Source organism: Catharus ustulatus, chromosome 3 (assembly GCF_009819885.2).
Source record: "Catharus ustulatus isolate bCatUst1 chromosome 3, bCatUst1.pri.v2, whole genome shotgun sequence".
NCBI lineage: Eukaryota > Metazoa > Chordata > Aves > Passeriformes > Turdidae > Catharus > Catharus ustulatus.
The window spans coordinates 52,479,913-52,496,141 of NC_046223.1; the positions used below are offsets into that span (position 1 = coordinate 52,479,913).

The 16,229-nt window shown below is 41.1% G+C and overlaps 1 protein-coding gene across 4 annotated transcripts in view; it reads left to right on the forward strand.

Annotated features, from left to right (window-relative positions):
• The window catches only part of ARFGEF3 (ARFGEF family member 3), an 86,623-nt gene extending 79,170 nt beyond the window's left edge, over positions 1-7,453 (forward strand). For all 4 annotated transcript variants that reach the window (XM_033056529.1, XM_033056530.1, XM_033056531.2 and 1 more), the window contains one exon: positions 493-7,453. In XM_033056529.1, coding sequence (XP_032912420.1) covers positions 493-684 — 192 coding nt within the window. In that variant the 3' untranslated portion in view covers positions 685-7,453. The remainder of the gene's footprint in view (positions 1-492) is intronic.
• Positions 7,454-16,229: the final 8,776 nt, after the last annotated feature.

Below are 16,229 nucleotides of genomic sequence, written 5' to 3' on the forward strand. Positions count from 1 at the left end.
TGGCTGGGGCCAAAGCTGCCCTTAATCCTGAGAACTGATGACCTACAGGAAATTCATTGCTTACTGCTATGGGCTGTAGCCCACTGAAGGCTTTTGAAAAAGCCATGCTGCTTGTCACATTGCTTTTGAACTTAAGAATGGGGTTTTAGTTAATTCCAGAGAAAAATAATGGTTTCTTTTGCTAAAGAGAAGCCTGCTGTTTGCATGTCCAAGTGAACAAATCAGTGAAAGCATCAAACTTGACAGATTTTGCTCACTGTAGGAGAAAAAAAGGAAAGGGTGAGCATGATACCTGCAATACAAAGTCAAATAATGACTTAGTATTGAATGTGATTTAGGAAGACATGGTGAACTTTTAAATGAATATGCTGGCATTATTCAGTTTGCTTCATGAGGCTGCAACCACCAGATAGCTTATTTTCTGCCTCAACCGCTGGACTCTATTTAGGAAGGTCTTCTAAAGAGGTTTTTTTAAATCCAATTTCTTTGTAGGCATGGACCAACATGGTGCTGACAGTTCTCAACCAGATTCAGGCTCTGCCAGACCAAACTTTCACAGCTCTGCAGCCAGCAGTGTTTCCCTGTATCAGCCAGCTGACTTGCCACGTGACAGATATCCGTGTCCGCCAGGCAGTGCGGGAGTGGCTGGGAAGAGTGGGCCGCGTTTACGATATCATCATTTAAACCAAGCTGTGCTCTGTTGCAAAGGGCAGAAGACATTCAAGGTATACAGCAAAGAAGTACTTGGGGTTCATTAATTGCCTATTTGTTGGTGATAAATTAAGAAACAGTGAGCATGTCAATTTATATTGTCTATCCACCTGTGTGTCCCTCACTCACACTAGCAAAGGAGGCAAAGCATGAGTCTGTTGAGGATCTAGCATGGCCCCAGAACCCAGAACCTGTCTGTAAGTCAGGCTCCTACCAGAAGAGGTGATGCAATTCATAGCCTTCATTCTAATTCGAATTTGCAGCAGAACTTCCACACTTGAAATTAGCTGTGAGTGCAGCTGTCACGTGGATGTCAAACCAGGTCAGTAAACCTATTTAACTTAGAAAATAAATAAATAAAAACAAGTTAGTGAAAAGGTGGGGCTATAGGACAAGTGATAAGGTGACATTTTTTTAGGAGAACATCTTCCCTTCAAAAATTGGCATGTGAGAGGATAGCCAACTAAAGATCATTGGAGTAACTAAATGTGTCACTCACTAGAGAAAGTGGAAATTAATTTTGCTCCAAGAAGAGCCTCTGAAGTCACATTTGGAGTAACTAAAGGATCCCAGGTCTAAAATGGGTGAACCAAGCATAGACTATTGATCCTCGCATTGCTTTTGTGGAGTATTGCTCAAAAAGAAATGGCACTGTCAAACTGCCCTCTCTGCAGCACCACCCTGGCTGCCTCTTCACCCTATGCCTACAGATGAGCATTTTGCCACATGTCTAATTCCCCCTAAGGGCAAAAGGGAAGTTTGTTTTGCTCTTTCCTGTGAAGCTGTGGGGAAGACACACCACAGCAAATACCAGCATGTGCCAGTATCCAGCACTCAACGAAGCAGAGTAAAGTGTTCCAGTTTAAGCACCACTACAGCTATTATTCTACTGGAAAATTATGTTTGCATATGTAGATCTTCTGTAGCCAGGAACACCCTTATCAACTTTGTTAAATGTCGCCTATCACTCCACTTGGAGCTGAAGCAAGATGGAAAATTGGTATGATGGTATGAAAGGGAGGTATATTTCCTGTTTCTCTCTAATTTCTTGTCTGCTGCTGTAAATAGAAAAAGACAGATCCTCATGGAGGTACAACCCCCTCCATGCAGCACTTCTATTGGGACTATTGCAATTGGCTGTTATTGGTAAGAGGGAAGAGAAGGGGGAGGATTGACTATTGTGTTGTCAAATGCATATGTGATGCTTTTCACACAAAGCAAAGGGTTACCTTGCTGCACAAGTTATGTCACAGCCCTTGGGACATTTCATCTTGTATTCCCATGCTATATCATTTGTTGGTAACTTGTTGAAAATGAGTTGATTTTAATTTTGGGTGACCCCTTAATGCTGTTCTCTGAAGGCTTTTAAAATGTGCATGCCAACTAAATATACAGCTTCAGTCCCTGCTCCAAAGCATCCTAAAAATGTCATCTCTTTATATCAGGCCTGGATTTTGCACAAATTACTGCTTTTAGCATCTTAAACCTGGAAAAACAGAGGCAGCCAAGAAGCTCTACTGAACAGCCATCTCCCAAGCTGCTTTGTTCACAGTCTGACACCATCCTCCTGCCTTTTCTCTCCATTGCCTTCTTCCCATTTGTCACCTGCTAGTCTTGTGCAGGGAGTATTTGTCCCATAACTTTCTGTAGTGCCAGTCATGCTGTTTTCCTTTCTTTCAAAAGTTCCCTTTGCTGAATTGTTTAAAGGACATAAAATTTATGTAAAAACCACTCTTTTCTACCACCTCAGCTGACTTTATGAATTACTAATTTAACAATTATTTCAATTGTCGATTTTCCCCCAACAGTTTTAATACTTCCTCAGGGACAGGTTAGATTAGGCTTTGGTATCTGAGAGAGTAGTAACACAGTTTGTTTTCTGTTGCCATGTCTTTCTTATCTTCAGGTAAAAGTGTGGTTACATTTTTTGTTAAAGTTTTTATTTGGCATCTATACAGAACTGTTTTTAAAGCAGTACAATAATTAGGCAACAACAAAAATCAGAGTAATAAACCATATTCAAAGCAGCCAACTATGATGGTTTCATTATAAATGCATTGAATAGATGCAGATCCTTGCTGTACTGACCTAAAACTAAAGCAGATCCCTAAATTATGTACGGGAAATAAAATTGACAGCAGTACTAGTGAAATCACTCAGGACTACAGAAGAGGTCCTAGAATCTAGGAATCACCATGGTTGCATTGTGGTTGCAATGCAAAATCCTTCTGTAAATCAGAAAAAAAAGCTTTAGGAGTGACAATACCATTACCACCACCTCCTTCAAGCCCATGAACACAGTATAACCTAATGTTACCTGATTAGCCACCATTTAGACCTAAAATGTAATTTCACTTTAACTATTTACACTACAAATACCACATTGGAAAACAAGGACAAGTACATTTGCTGTTGGCCTATTTTGAGCTTTGTCCTTCAAATTATGCTCTAAGTGCCCATTGTCACACCTCAGTGCCTCTGCTCATTAACACCCCTTCCTAAAAGGTCATAAATAACTTTGAGTAATTCCAGCAAAGTAATTTAGGAGGGAAGAAGGAATATTTGAACCAGCAGACTTTCCAGAGCCAAATTCAGTATGTGCTGCTTTTCCTTTTCCTTGTGTATATAAAATGCTAACCAGGTGAGGGGAGCAGCCCATGGCTGCTTCAGTAACCACAACCATGAGATGTAGAAGCTGAAGCTTTCTGATGCACCTTCAAAACATAAACAAATAAAAAGAAATTAGTTGGTTCATCAGATTCTCGGCAATTTTTCTGCTAGTTTAGCTGTAGACACCAGTAAGCCCCAAAGAAGTAGAATAATGCATGTGTAAAGCCACCATTTCATAGGTGCTGTGTGGCCTGTTTCATGGCTCATGAGTGCCAGCATGATACCATCAGACCTCATAAAGCAAGCTTTTACCCAAAGGAGAAGTCTGCCAGAACAGTCCCAGGAAAAGGGGACTGGCATCAGCCTGTCCTAAGCTTCAGAAGGGGAATTCCCAGCATTTCACACCCCAGGCATGTCCAGGTACATGTCCATGCTACAGTGGCTTTTCTGCTTTCTGCTTGTGAGTGGGGAAGCACCTCAGTCAGTAGCAGTCCTTGTGTCCACATGTGTATTCACACATGTATCCCGTTTAAATCTATACTGCTAGCTCTACAGCCTCATGCATGGCAGCGTATTGGCAGCTTTACTGTTGAACCAAACATGTGAACCATGAGCAAACCAGTCTCTGCATTGCAGCATGAGCTTGCTCTTTACTCGGTTAATGACCACATTCTTCTCTTCTCCTGCCTTTAGTTTTTTTGTCACATAAATTTCTGTAGGAGTTTGGTTTGATTTTTTTAATTGAACTGGCCAGTTGTTTTTTAAAATAATTGCCTAGTAAATTTTACTCAACTAAAATGCTTTAAAAAAGAAGATGTTATAGCTTGACATCCTTCTCAGGTACCAGAGCTGCACCTCTGCTGCCTTTGCCTAATTCACACCACCCTCCTCAGGGCCACTGTAGTCAGCAGAGACAAGGACATCTCATCTTAAAATCTTCAGGCAGTTGATAACAGAGAAAGTTGTTGCTGCCCCCCATCAACTATCTTTAAGCACACGAAACAGCTCATCACTGTGCAAATATTTAAAGCTGAGAAAAGCAGAGCACTCATCAGGAAAGCAGTCCTGAAGAGGGGCAGGGTTTGACCGTACCTTACATGCTCAGGTCATCGCATATGTTTGCACCTCATCACTGTGAACATATGCAGTCATATGAGATGATTGACATATATATGTACAGATACCTGTAGCTCCAGTCGCTGCCATATTCTGGGTATTCAGCATATTTTCAAAGAGCTATCCACATCAGTAATATGCGTATCTGCTGTGTTATGTATTTGTGTCACACCAGCAATGGTTAGCACAGTTGTTCTGGTACCTTTTCTGAGCATTCAGCAGCCACTGAATTACAACCACTATCTCTTGGTTAATATGCCTTCATGTTTTTATGATGTTAAAATATAGATTTAATGCTTTACAGGGATAAACACTCATTTCAGAATAACTGACTTGATTTACCATATAGAAAGAATTATTAGAAAAAGATTTACACAGACCTGGGCAATACTTTCCTTGTACAACTCCCAGCACAGGCAACACAGCTTTTGCTTCATCACAGATGAAAAATTTATGTCCTCAGCACTGTGGTTTGCTCATGTCAAGGCCAAGCACAGTTTACACTTGTTACTTGTAACGTGCTTTCCCTTTCACTTTGAGCTTCAAGTTTTGTTTAAAACTTGAACTTTTATGTAAAATTCACTGACAAATCCTCACTCACCAAAGATAAAAGCCCCATCTCTAAGTACCATGTGCAATCTTCACCTGTACTTTAAATAGCAGCATCTCAGGGTTGGTATCAACAATGCAGAGTCCATCACAGCACTGACATGAAACCAAGTGACAAACAAGTTAGAAAGCAGAGTCCAGCTCCATTTGCTGCCTGCACTTTGTAGCTTTCTTCACAGCTTGGGCCCACGCTCAAAGTACTAAAGCTGTTGAAATCAATGGAAGTTAAGTAGCTAGGGATCTTTAATACTCAGGACTCGGTCCTTGAATCCTTAAATCCCTACATACAGGTTCACAAGTTCTCAGGAAAGGAGGAATCCTGTAAAATTCTTTGTGTCACCCTCTCTGCTGCTGCCCTCCATACACCTCCGGCTTGAAAAATCCATGGGAACCAGCACACACTCCCATGCAACCCCATACTGCAAAACTAGAACCCTCACTTTTACAGATCCAGCCAGCCAAAGTGATTTATTTTTTCTCTAGCTCATCTGTATAGAAACCTGTTGAGAAACTGTGCATGTGGGTTGGCTATTGTCACCATCAGCAATCCATTCTAGTAATGCCATTTCTCAGTACTAAATTGTTTTTAATTCACAAAAAATGAAGTGCTTCCTTCCTCCCCATGCCCTTTTATACAAAGGTATGTCTAAGTTGCTGATCATTCCACAAGTGTTAAAGAAGTCAGATGACACCATCAATTTACCAAAAGAAGTTTCTCTTCTTTTAGTGTGAAGGACCAATTTACCATTGTACAGAAGCACAAATGTTGGATTTTATGCAATGTAGATAAAAGCATGTGGCAGCTAGTGATCCCTTTTCACTGAGCCTCCCTAATTTGAGCGGAGCTTCTATAGGGATATCACCAAAGGGTCTCAGCAGCCCTCACCAGCAACATGCCTGGGACTCCAGAAGTTATACAACTGCAAGGAAAAAATAATTTCCACTAATTCCCCTCAGAATACATATTATATATGTGACACTTACTAATATGATACTAAACAAACAGTTCTGGCCAAACAAGCAGTGTTGGCTTTTTTTAAAGAAAAAATGAAAACACATGTGGCCTAAGTGTGCATCAGTCTTTTCACTTAATGCTCAGAAGTCTCCAAGCTGAAAACTAAAAGCAGAGGGAAGAAGAAATGCCCTAATTCTATGGATATTAGTGGAGCTATGGTGTATGATCCTGGATTAATGCAATAATGAGCTTTCCTGTGGAACCAGATCCCTCAAATTCCAATTTTTGGCAAAATCACAAGTTGAGGTTGCATAATCTACACTGCCACATTGAATTGGAGAGCTGAGCTTATGGAACGCATTTTTGGTTAAGAAACATGGCAACAGGAGCTATTAAATCTTTTTACCTAACATCCCACTTTTCAAAAGGTAGCTTATGTACTTGGATAAATTTTATCTGACTCCCATAGAGCATCAGGGTCCTGTTCCCTGTCCATGCATTTGGTCCATCTGGGCTGTGGTGAAGTGTCACACTTCCACAAGTAGCAAGCTGAAGCAAGAGAGCACAGCTGGCAGACAGGCACAGGCATACAGGCTCAAATAAGGGACAAATATCTCCTCCACAATCAGGTTGTGACTCCTGAGCCCCCCACTGCAGAGGAAGACAGGGCTTGATATCAAAGGGAGAACAGTCAGGAAGGGCAGAGCAGGGTGGTGACAGCACATGTAGCCCACGTGTTTGCTAGACGGGAGCAAGAGGCTGAAGGTGTGCAATGACAACAGCAAGAACCTTCTTTCAGTTCCCCCCACTTCTCTGCCTCTTTTCCTCTCCCCCCACCCCTTTTGTCATTTTTGTGAGACTACAAACATACTTCTATGGGCCCTTCAACCAGAACTGAAAGCAAGCCAAAGGGAGTGGACACTCCATTTCGCCAAAGATCTAAGTCTTGTCTGTTTGAAAATTAAAAAAAAAAAAAATCTAAAAAATCAAATTTTATTTCCATGATGATGGTTGCCAGAGGAAGAATTTTACCACAAAACATGATTCCCAGGACTTAATCTCTCTAGCTGTATATTCAGGAGGAGTCAATAGTTCTTCTTAAGAGAGACTATATATTACCTTGTCAAACAAGTGCTTACATTGGGTTTACCTTCTGCTGAGCTCCTACCTATCTGCAATGCCTTGGTCTCATCCGTGTTTCCTCCCTCTACCTTTCTGCTCTTCTTTAGAAGAACACTTCCCCATGTCCACCATGTCCTGTTGTGCCGCTAGCTTTGTATGGTCCTTGGGTGTCCAGTGGTTGGGCAGTCACTGTCAGCTGGCTTGCAAATTGTATTTTGTGTATATTTTATTCTGACTGAATTCTGAAATGGAAATATTTTAAAACAAAAAGTATAAACTATTTATGTTGCTTGTGTTGTAGAATAAAGATGCAAATGCAAAATAAATTACGCTTTGGTTTTGTCTAATGAAAGTTATTGTACAGTTCCTGATGAAGCAAAAGAACAGAGCAGAGAAAGGACTGAAATGCTTGCTATGTACTAGCAAGAACTGCAGTTTTCATGGATGACCTTGGGAATTTAGTCACTCTGAATTGCTATGTCTTTCTGATGGAAACTGAGATCTAAACACTGACAAATTACTCCTACTGCACTTTTAGCCAGAGTTTGTGTTTGTGGGGTGGAAGAGGATGAAGCTACTGAGATAGTTAAAGGTGTAAATAGATGATGTGCGGAATTTTGATGCATCCAGACAGGTGAAATATTTCTCCCTCCATTTAAATGAGGAGAACACTCTTGACTCTGATTTTGTTAGAGATGGTTTGCTCTGACCTCTCCTTGACAGCCAGACTTTTGCTGGGTTTTTAAACTAGGGATTCCCTGACCACAGATCATTTAGATAGCACTCATCAGGTGTTCCCAGTAAACAGATGCATAGATGCTGCAATGTTTCATTCTAAAATGAGAGCTCAGCAAGGGCTCTGAGCGAGGGCTCCCCCTCACCTACATCCCTCTTTTGATAAAAGTTGAACAAAAGATTACTCCTGTTTAAGAAAAACCTTTAATTTAATGAAAATAATAAACACCTTATTTACAGCAGTCACCTCTGCTTCTGTATGAAGCCAAAATTTAGGTACTGAAGGAGAAAGGGTTTGCCATGTCCCTGTCAAGAGAATTGCCACGGGGTTCCTGAAAGCAGGAGTGTTTCAGTGATAAGACATAGATCTTAGGATACCCGTCTGTGGTCAGGGATGCTACACACAGCCCTAAAGCAAGTTTTCCACATAATCTCAAGAGGGAAAATGCAGCCAGCTTTCCACCTGGCCTCACTGGGGTCTCTGGGCATGGGCTCCCATACACTGAAGCAACATAAGCTCTAGCCTAGCTCTAGCTGTTACATAACAGCTTCATCAGCATGGAGGTTAAGAACAGATTACAAAGCGACCAAATGAGGTTGTGATGCTTTAATAATCTTACACATTTCTGGCAAAAGAGAGTGTGTTAAATCCCAACCATCAGATCTAATTTCATTCCATGGAACTACCTTCTGCTGCTCCACACATCTCATTTAGGTCTCATTAGAAAGATTTTAATTTTCTCCTAAACATCATTCAGTAATGTGAAACAGCAACAGAGTAAATACAGAATGTAATGCTCCACTAGTCCACTCACTCCTTACATGTACAAATTCCCAGTTGCCTTCCCATGCTGGGCTGAGGCTAGCATTGACTTCTGCTGCCACTAGGCTTATCTAGAAGACACTTGGTCTTGTTCTTCTCTTGAGGAGCAAGTGCTAACACTTGCCAAAGAAAACAGCTGTCAACAAATACTTCAAAAAACAATAAAGAAAATTTTAAAAGGGACTATACAAGTGCGCCATTGAATCTCAGACATTGGCTTGGTTTCAGTGGACTCACTAAACTCATTTATTTTTCCACAATGTAGGTTTATCACCGGCTACACTGTGTTAATCTGTGTTAAACTAAATGTTAAAAGCTCCCTGATTCCAAGCCAGACTAATTACTTCCTAATTGTTATTTTTGAAAGTGTGCCAGAGGAGTGTCCAGTATTACTACTACCATTTTACACGTGGGATGAAAAACCAAGCAAGTAAAAAATTTGTCCTTGACCGCAAAATCGCCCAAAGTATCTAAACACATGCTCTGGCCTCTTGCTTATCCCAAAGTTGTAGATCTGTGAGATAATCTGGCAAGAGAGGGGGAAAAAAAAACCTGAAAAAACAACAGGAAAGACAGTTGATAGGAGGAATACAGAAAGGCAAACTAGAGATACCAGTGGGTACTACAGGTACAAGACAAAAAGGAAATACGCTTTGGGTGTAATGCACAGTAGGGTTGCATAGGAGACCACTGTCACATCCATACCCCCAAGCACTCAGGTAAAAATGGGACAATATTTTCAGTAAGCCTGCTGGAAGCATGCTCTCTCCAGGACACATAATTCCTGCTGATGTTTTCCAGATGAAGAAAGTTCTTGTTTCAGTGAGCCAAACGTGTGGCAGAAGTTGAAAGAAGTAGAATGAGGCTGGGATTCTACCCACAGAGCTATGTGAAATGCAAGGTCATCTCTGATTCTGGAGCTTTTGGCAAAGAAGCTAGCATCAGGATAAACCTCTTAACATCTAATATCACTGTAAACAAACACAAATTGAAGTCTTTATCCAAATGCGTGACACAGTGTCCTAGAAGAGTGCAGTCAGTATCCAGATTTCAAAACTCAACAGAATCCAAAAGAAATCAGAATAATTTAGATGTAAGCACAGGTCAGCTAGGTCCTCCTCTTATACTGAAGGGAAAAAAAAAAGTTGGGGAGGATGGAAATAAAAAGGAAACTCCAACATATTAGCCAGGCTGCATTTCTGACTCTCAACAGAAATCCATAGTAATAAATCTGGTTGATTTTTTTGTTTTGTTTTTGAAAGAGGTTTGTACCTTTATCTACACCATAATTGCTGGGAAATCTGTATTCATAAAGGAGAGACAATACTTCTGATTTGCCAGCTCTGAGAAAATATGCCCAACCTGAAATATTTTTGTTCACTGTGGTTAGTGTGACCACTTCTGATCTCTTATCATTTTCACCCCCTACCACAGTCAAACAAAATTACTTAAAATAACGTGGAATACTTTTCTGCATAGGCTTCATGAATTATTTATTATGTTTTTTAATGTTACAATATATTTCCAGAATACTGCTTTGTACTTCAAATCAGTTTCTTTGTGCCAGAGATTACAGGGAGAGCAAGAGACCAAAATAAAACGGGGTAAGATGTTATACTGAAATTTATCCATATATGTAATTTTGTCTAGGAGGTCAAAAAAGACAAATCTTCAAGGTTGAGAAACAATAATGTCAAATATAATGAGAAAGTGAAAAATGGTTTTGAAAAGGTATTGCAGCAACTCATGCGAGGAGAGGAAGGTGACAAGGCAATTGGTTGGTTTGCAATTTGTGGTTTGCAAAATAAATTCATCGTCCCTTGAGAAAACAGAGGAATCTGTTTCTGGGTAGAACTGCAGTGGTGGCACCACAAGCACAAGGGCCCTGACAAAAATGTTCTTTTAAAATCCCAGCTGCAGGGATGGTCACCAGAGCAGATCTTAACATCTCTCTTGCATACATTACCTTTTCTTTTAAAAGGACACTAAATAATTGAATATCTCAATGCAGGCTCTTGTGACCAGCCCCAAACCCAAGAGAATAAAGATTATTCATTTGCAAAGCCAGGCATGATGGTTAGGGGGAAGAAAAAAAATAAAATCATTTATTTTAATCTAGTTTGCTAATTTTTTCTCACACATTTTCAATCTTTTAGGTAGAGCTGTGCTGAGAGTAGGGCAAGAAGGATGACCACTACTGAGGGTCTGTTGGGATTGTGGAGTAGATAGGGTATGCTCTGTTGTTCTAGACATTACAGATCTACAGTGACTGCAGAAGAAAAACAGGATGAGGAAGAGGAGCCTGGGGCAGGGCACAAGTGCCAAACTACATCACTTTGAGTGTCTCTTTTAGAGCCTGAGCCATCAAACAAAGCCAGTCTGCATACCTCTCAAGAAGGCTGCACCCTGCACATGACAAAAATCACGTTTGGAGTTAAGTAAAGTTTTCACATTCCCCTAAACTCTGCAGAGTAACATCAGAATGTAAATGCCTCTAACCAGTCAGACCTGGAGCTACCCCTAAAACCTGGGTACACTGTAAATGCTCATCCCTACAGACCCCACTGCCCTTCAGCAGCCACTTGGTTTCTCCTGCTGTTAACACAACAAGTCACTTCACACTGAGAGTGTGAGGAGGATATGCCTGGAAAAGGGGTGAGAGGATTCCCATCTTGTAGCAGAATGAAATAACTGCCTCAGGTGTTCTTTTCACAACTAATTCCCTTTGTCCACCACTGCCCAAGTAAAATCAACTCTTTCCTCAAAGAGAAGAAGCCACGTTTGATCAACCTGGCCCTCAGGCTTTTCCCTCTGTACAACTCTGAGTGACCCTGAAGCTTCACACAGGAATAACATTTTGCACAACAGCATCAATGCAGCCCGTGCAGGCTGAACTGGAATGCCCCATGGGACAAGCACCCTCTTCCCATTCCCTATCCAGAAGTGGGTCACTGCAGTGGATACTTTCTCAATACTCTCTCAAATGACAATATAGTCTCCTGAATAAAGGACTGCACATATGGAAGAGCTGTTCAAATCATCCATTCAACCACACCAAGCTGCAGAGCAGAATCTTCTTTAAATTTTGCTACTGTTTTGACCCTTGTCATACAATTCCTTACCTCAACATCAGCTTACTGCAGAAGGCATGATCACATACCTCTGTACACCTTAACATCAGCACGTCATTCTTGGGCTGCAGTTTGCATTTCCTGACTGAAAACCTGGCCATAAAGCCGCCCGTCCTGAGTAGTGGTTATCAGCAGCTGAACTGTTCAGGTATTTCTAATGCACAATTATTCCCCTCTAAACATTCACACATACCTCAGACAACACATTTCTTTCATAATGGGTTTGCCATACCACTCCCTGCTGCCAGGCTAAGCCTCTTGTTTTAAGAAGCCACACTTCAAACCTTTGCCTTTGTACCCATGGTTTTCTATGGAGGGTATTGCATGGCACTTTGCCTTGTCTAATACCAAGACCCTTTCATTTCCAATCCCATGGCATACTTTCCACTTGCATCTATGTAAGCTCTAATTCCCCAGCCCAAGGGTAGTGTCTTTACCCCAGTCCCAAGTGTTCTTATCTTTATGGCCTTGCACTGGTCAATTCTGAAATGTTTTTACCTTGGAAATATCTTCCTGTTGTGTTTAACTCATCCCTTTCCCTCTCTGCCTCCTGACATTTTATTTTCCAGTCTACAGCTCCATTGTCAGAGTTCTTCAGCCTTCCCCTCACAATTTTTAGCAGCACCCACAAGGGTAATGGATTTTACTTATCCAGTAGACACTGCTCACTAACACACAAGCTTAATGCATAGTAGCCAGTCAGGACAATTGCATCACTGCCATCGAGTATGATAGAATTGACACAAACGGTGTCATGACGCAGAAACAGCCAGCGGGGAGTTTGAGCAGCTCCCACAGAGTCACACTCATCAGAGCCACTGCTGCACCAACGGGACACTACGAGGAGAAGGGAGCCTGCCTAGATTCAAATCAGGAGATTAAACTTCAGGATGTGAGGTCTGAATTGGGACTGCATACAAAATGTGCTTTACATCAAGAGAAACAGTACAAAATTACTCAAAGCCTCTCAGTTGATGTTCTGTTAAATAATACAGTTCATATAGAACCAGAAGCACACAGACAGTTTGCCCTCCTGTCCAGAAGACCAAAGGTTTCCTTGACAACTGAGTACAACACTGAACAAGTGTATCCTGATTTTTCAAATGTTTTAAGCATTTTAATAATGGCGAATGAAGAGTTAGAGATTCATTGTTAATGATGGTCAATATCAGGGCTTCTCTAAGTGTGTAATCAGAGACAATAACCTGTAAGAGGGTATCTTAATAACTACAGTTCTGCTGTGGAGCTGCACCTGGCTTTAAAGGGATGACAAAGGACTTCTAAGTAAATTTGCTTTTTTCCACTCTGATGAAGAACTGAGTTAGTTTTAGGAACTAGAAGAGTTATGGTTTCTCCACCAGTGTTCTCCTGACACAAGTTCTAGGCAACCATGTCAGAAAGAGTAATTCCTTTGGAATCTAGAGATAATAGATTTTTGGCAGCAGATGCTATCAACCAAATCGGGCTACATAAAGATATGATTGTTCTTTTGCATAAAATCTACTGTGTTAACAACAAGTAGTGACACAGAGACTGCTGTACTTGGATACAGTCTCAAGACATCTCATGCAGGGATTCACAATATTCTAGCAGAAAATTGCATCTGTTTGAACAAAAAATGGAACACATGACTGCAGATATGTTGAGAATTCTGTATCTAAGGCCTGCCCAGCACTACCCAAGGTCAACCACCAGGGTAAGCAACATCAAATACAATGAACAATAAGGTAAATCTTAAAGTTTACTTTTAAAAGCTCACCTGAAGGTTAACCACACATCAACATTTCTCCTTAGAAGTTTATTTCCCTGTACTGGTGTCATGGTTTAGGAATGGTACCCCCCAATTTAGTGTTTCCCACTGAAACTCCAACCTACACACCACTTGCTCACCCACCCCCTTTTCCCCTCTCAGAGGATTTGAGAGGAGAATTGGAGCCATAAAAGGCAAAGCGCATGGGCTGAGATAAGAACTATTTACTAGAAACAGCAATGAGATAAGAAAATGAACAGTATTAATAATGAAAAACTATTAATGAGTGTACAAAAGAGAGAGTGTGGAGCTCGACCTGACTGCAGCCACATCATCCAAAATAGTTTCTTTTTAGAATATCATCCTTATAAAGTAGCAAAATGCTTAATTTCTCACTAAGCTAATGGCAACACTTCTAAAAGCAAATGCAACCCAAAGCATAATGTGTTTGGCTAGCCCTTCTGAAATGCTGAAAAAACACCCAAATCACCAACAACCCAACCACAACACCAATCTCTCTCTCAAAGAGTTTCTACAGGTTGGCTAAATAGGAATGAAATGCCATGCAGTGTGTGCTGGCCAATATACTCTTAAATAGAGGGGCAGATTTTTCTCTTAAATAAGAGAAAACAAGAATTCAGGGTAAGGGTGACCAAATGCAAATGAAGGGGATCAAACCTACATTGACAGAAGCTACAAAAAAAGTACATAATAAAACCGCATAGCTCCAGACAGTTTCATCAGATGGATATTGCTCAGCCACTAGCACTCTGTCATGATCACAGATCTTTTCAGGTTTTATCACACTCACAAAACTTCGAGGGACATTTTGTAGGAGGCAACCCTGCTCTGGCAGCAGCCTGAGGTCTCTCCCTGGTGCTCTCTCTAATGACTTTGTTTTCAGCTCCCCATCTGCAGTATACAGGGATCTGGTATCAATTACTCAGCAGTTCCCTGCACCAAAGCACAGTGACAGTGTGCACGTGTTTTGTAGCAGGTCTCCCTGCCTCTGTTTCTACAGGCTGGGCACATCCACCCTGTCCTCAAACAGCACTCTCCAGAACTACGGTAGAGCTATGCCAGCTTGTGGCTATCCTTTGAAGTAACAGTGGGCTTGGTTGGGTAGGAAGAGGAGAATGCTCTTCAGAAGTTGTTTTGTTTTAGAAAAAAAAGAAAATTGGTAATTAAAAAAGAGAAAAAGCAAAGCTAAAAATCTCAATATAACGAAAATCTATTCAAAAAAGTACAAAACAGAATTGCTTAATTATCCAAGTGAGAGGGAATGGACAGAAGCCAGCACCACTCCCACCTCAAGGACGCAGAAGCACCTGCCAACAGGTAAAAGTCATCGTGTCCCTCCATTTCTCTTGGTGAATCTACACCTGCCAACACTGCTAACAGTGGAACACTTCACTCACTAAGATTATAGCTTTGCATTATTCAAATTAACCCTCATACCATCCCTCACAGCATCAGTCATTCAACTGGGGAGGTTTTACCACCACCTGTGGGCAGCAGCAAAAGAAAAAAGTATCAAGAAACTTGAAAGGTTGTCTAAGGCACTGTGGATATTGTGTTCCTACCAATATTAGTGGCAATGCAGCCTAGAATTACACTGCAAGTCTCAAACATCTCAGCAAATCAGAGAGATTAATAATTTATGACAGGCAGTTTGAGCTTCAAACAGGACAGTGGAGGCTCCTATTTTCTGCAGTGGTTTCCTCAGAAATTCTCTCCCTGATTCTCTGCTAGGGAGTTGGAAGTGATAATACCAACACTGCCTCGGTTAAAAACATCATGTTGGCATTGTTTCGCAAACCTTTACCAAACTTTAATCAAAGTCACTGGGTACTGACTTTCCATGTCAGCTATTTTCTCCAGATTGTTTGACCAGGCAACTTCTAGATCAATCTGTTTCAAAGAACAAAGGGGTGGAGGAGAATAGGATATTTTGTCCATGTCAAGATCTGATGATCTCTGAACCCCACCCACGCGTCAAAGTGTCAAGCCTGACATCTGGCCAGGGACTTGGAATTAAGGATGTGCCTCTTTGCCCCAGCTTTCACATTACAGCATGCCCCAAGCTACAAGGGAATTTATGAACTCCATGTGAGAAGGAAAAATAAGTGTCTGTGAGCCCCACAGGGCTGGCAGAAGTCTGTAACAGATTTGCCATCAAAACTCAGTTTTGAATAGCTGTTACAGTTCTGCACAAGAGCAGATCTGCTCTACAAAGGCAGTGCAGCAAATGGGCACCTGACCCCTGGCAGCAGAAAGAAGGTATCCCAATCATGCTCACTAATTTTGCTGCTGGGTCCACTGATGATGTGAAAAGCCAGAGGGACAATCATTATTCTATATTCTAATTACCTGCCTGACAAAAGGCACTGCATTTCCCCAAATTCCCATTCGGTCTCAGCTCTACAAAGTTAAATCATTCTTATACCTTTTCCAGAGGTCAAATATTCAAAGCAGCACTTGACAAATCAGGTCAGTGAGTCTTAAAAGTGCACACCTTATTTTTCTTGGCTAAAATTAATCAACCAAAATCTAAGGATGCCAAACAGGTGTTTATAGTGTAAGGAGTCATATTTTTTTTACTTCTCCTCATTATTCATGCACAGTCCCAAGGCAAATTTACAGCAAGCTTTTAAAAATAGCATTAAT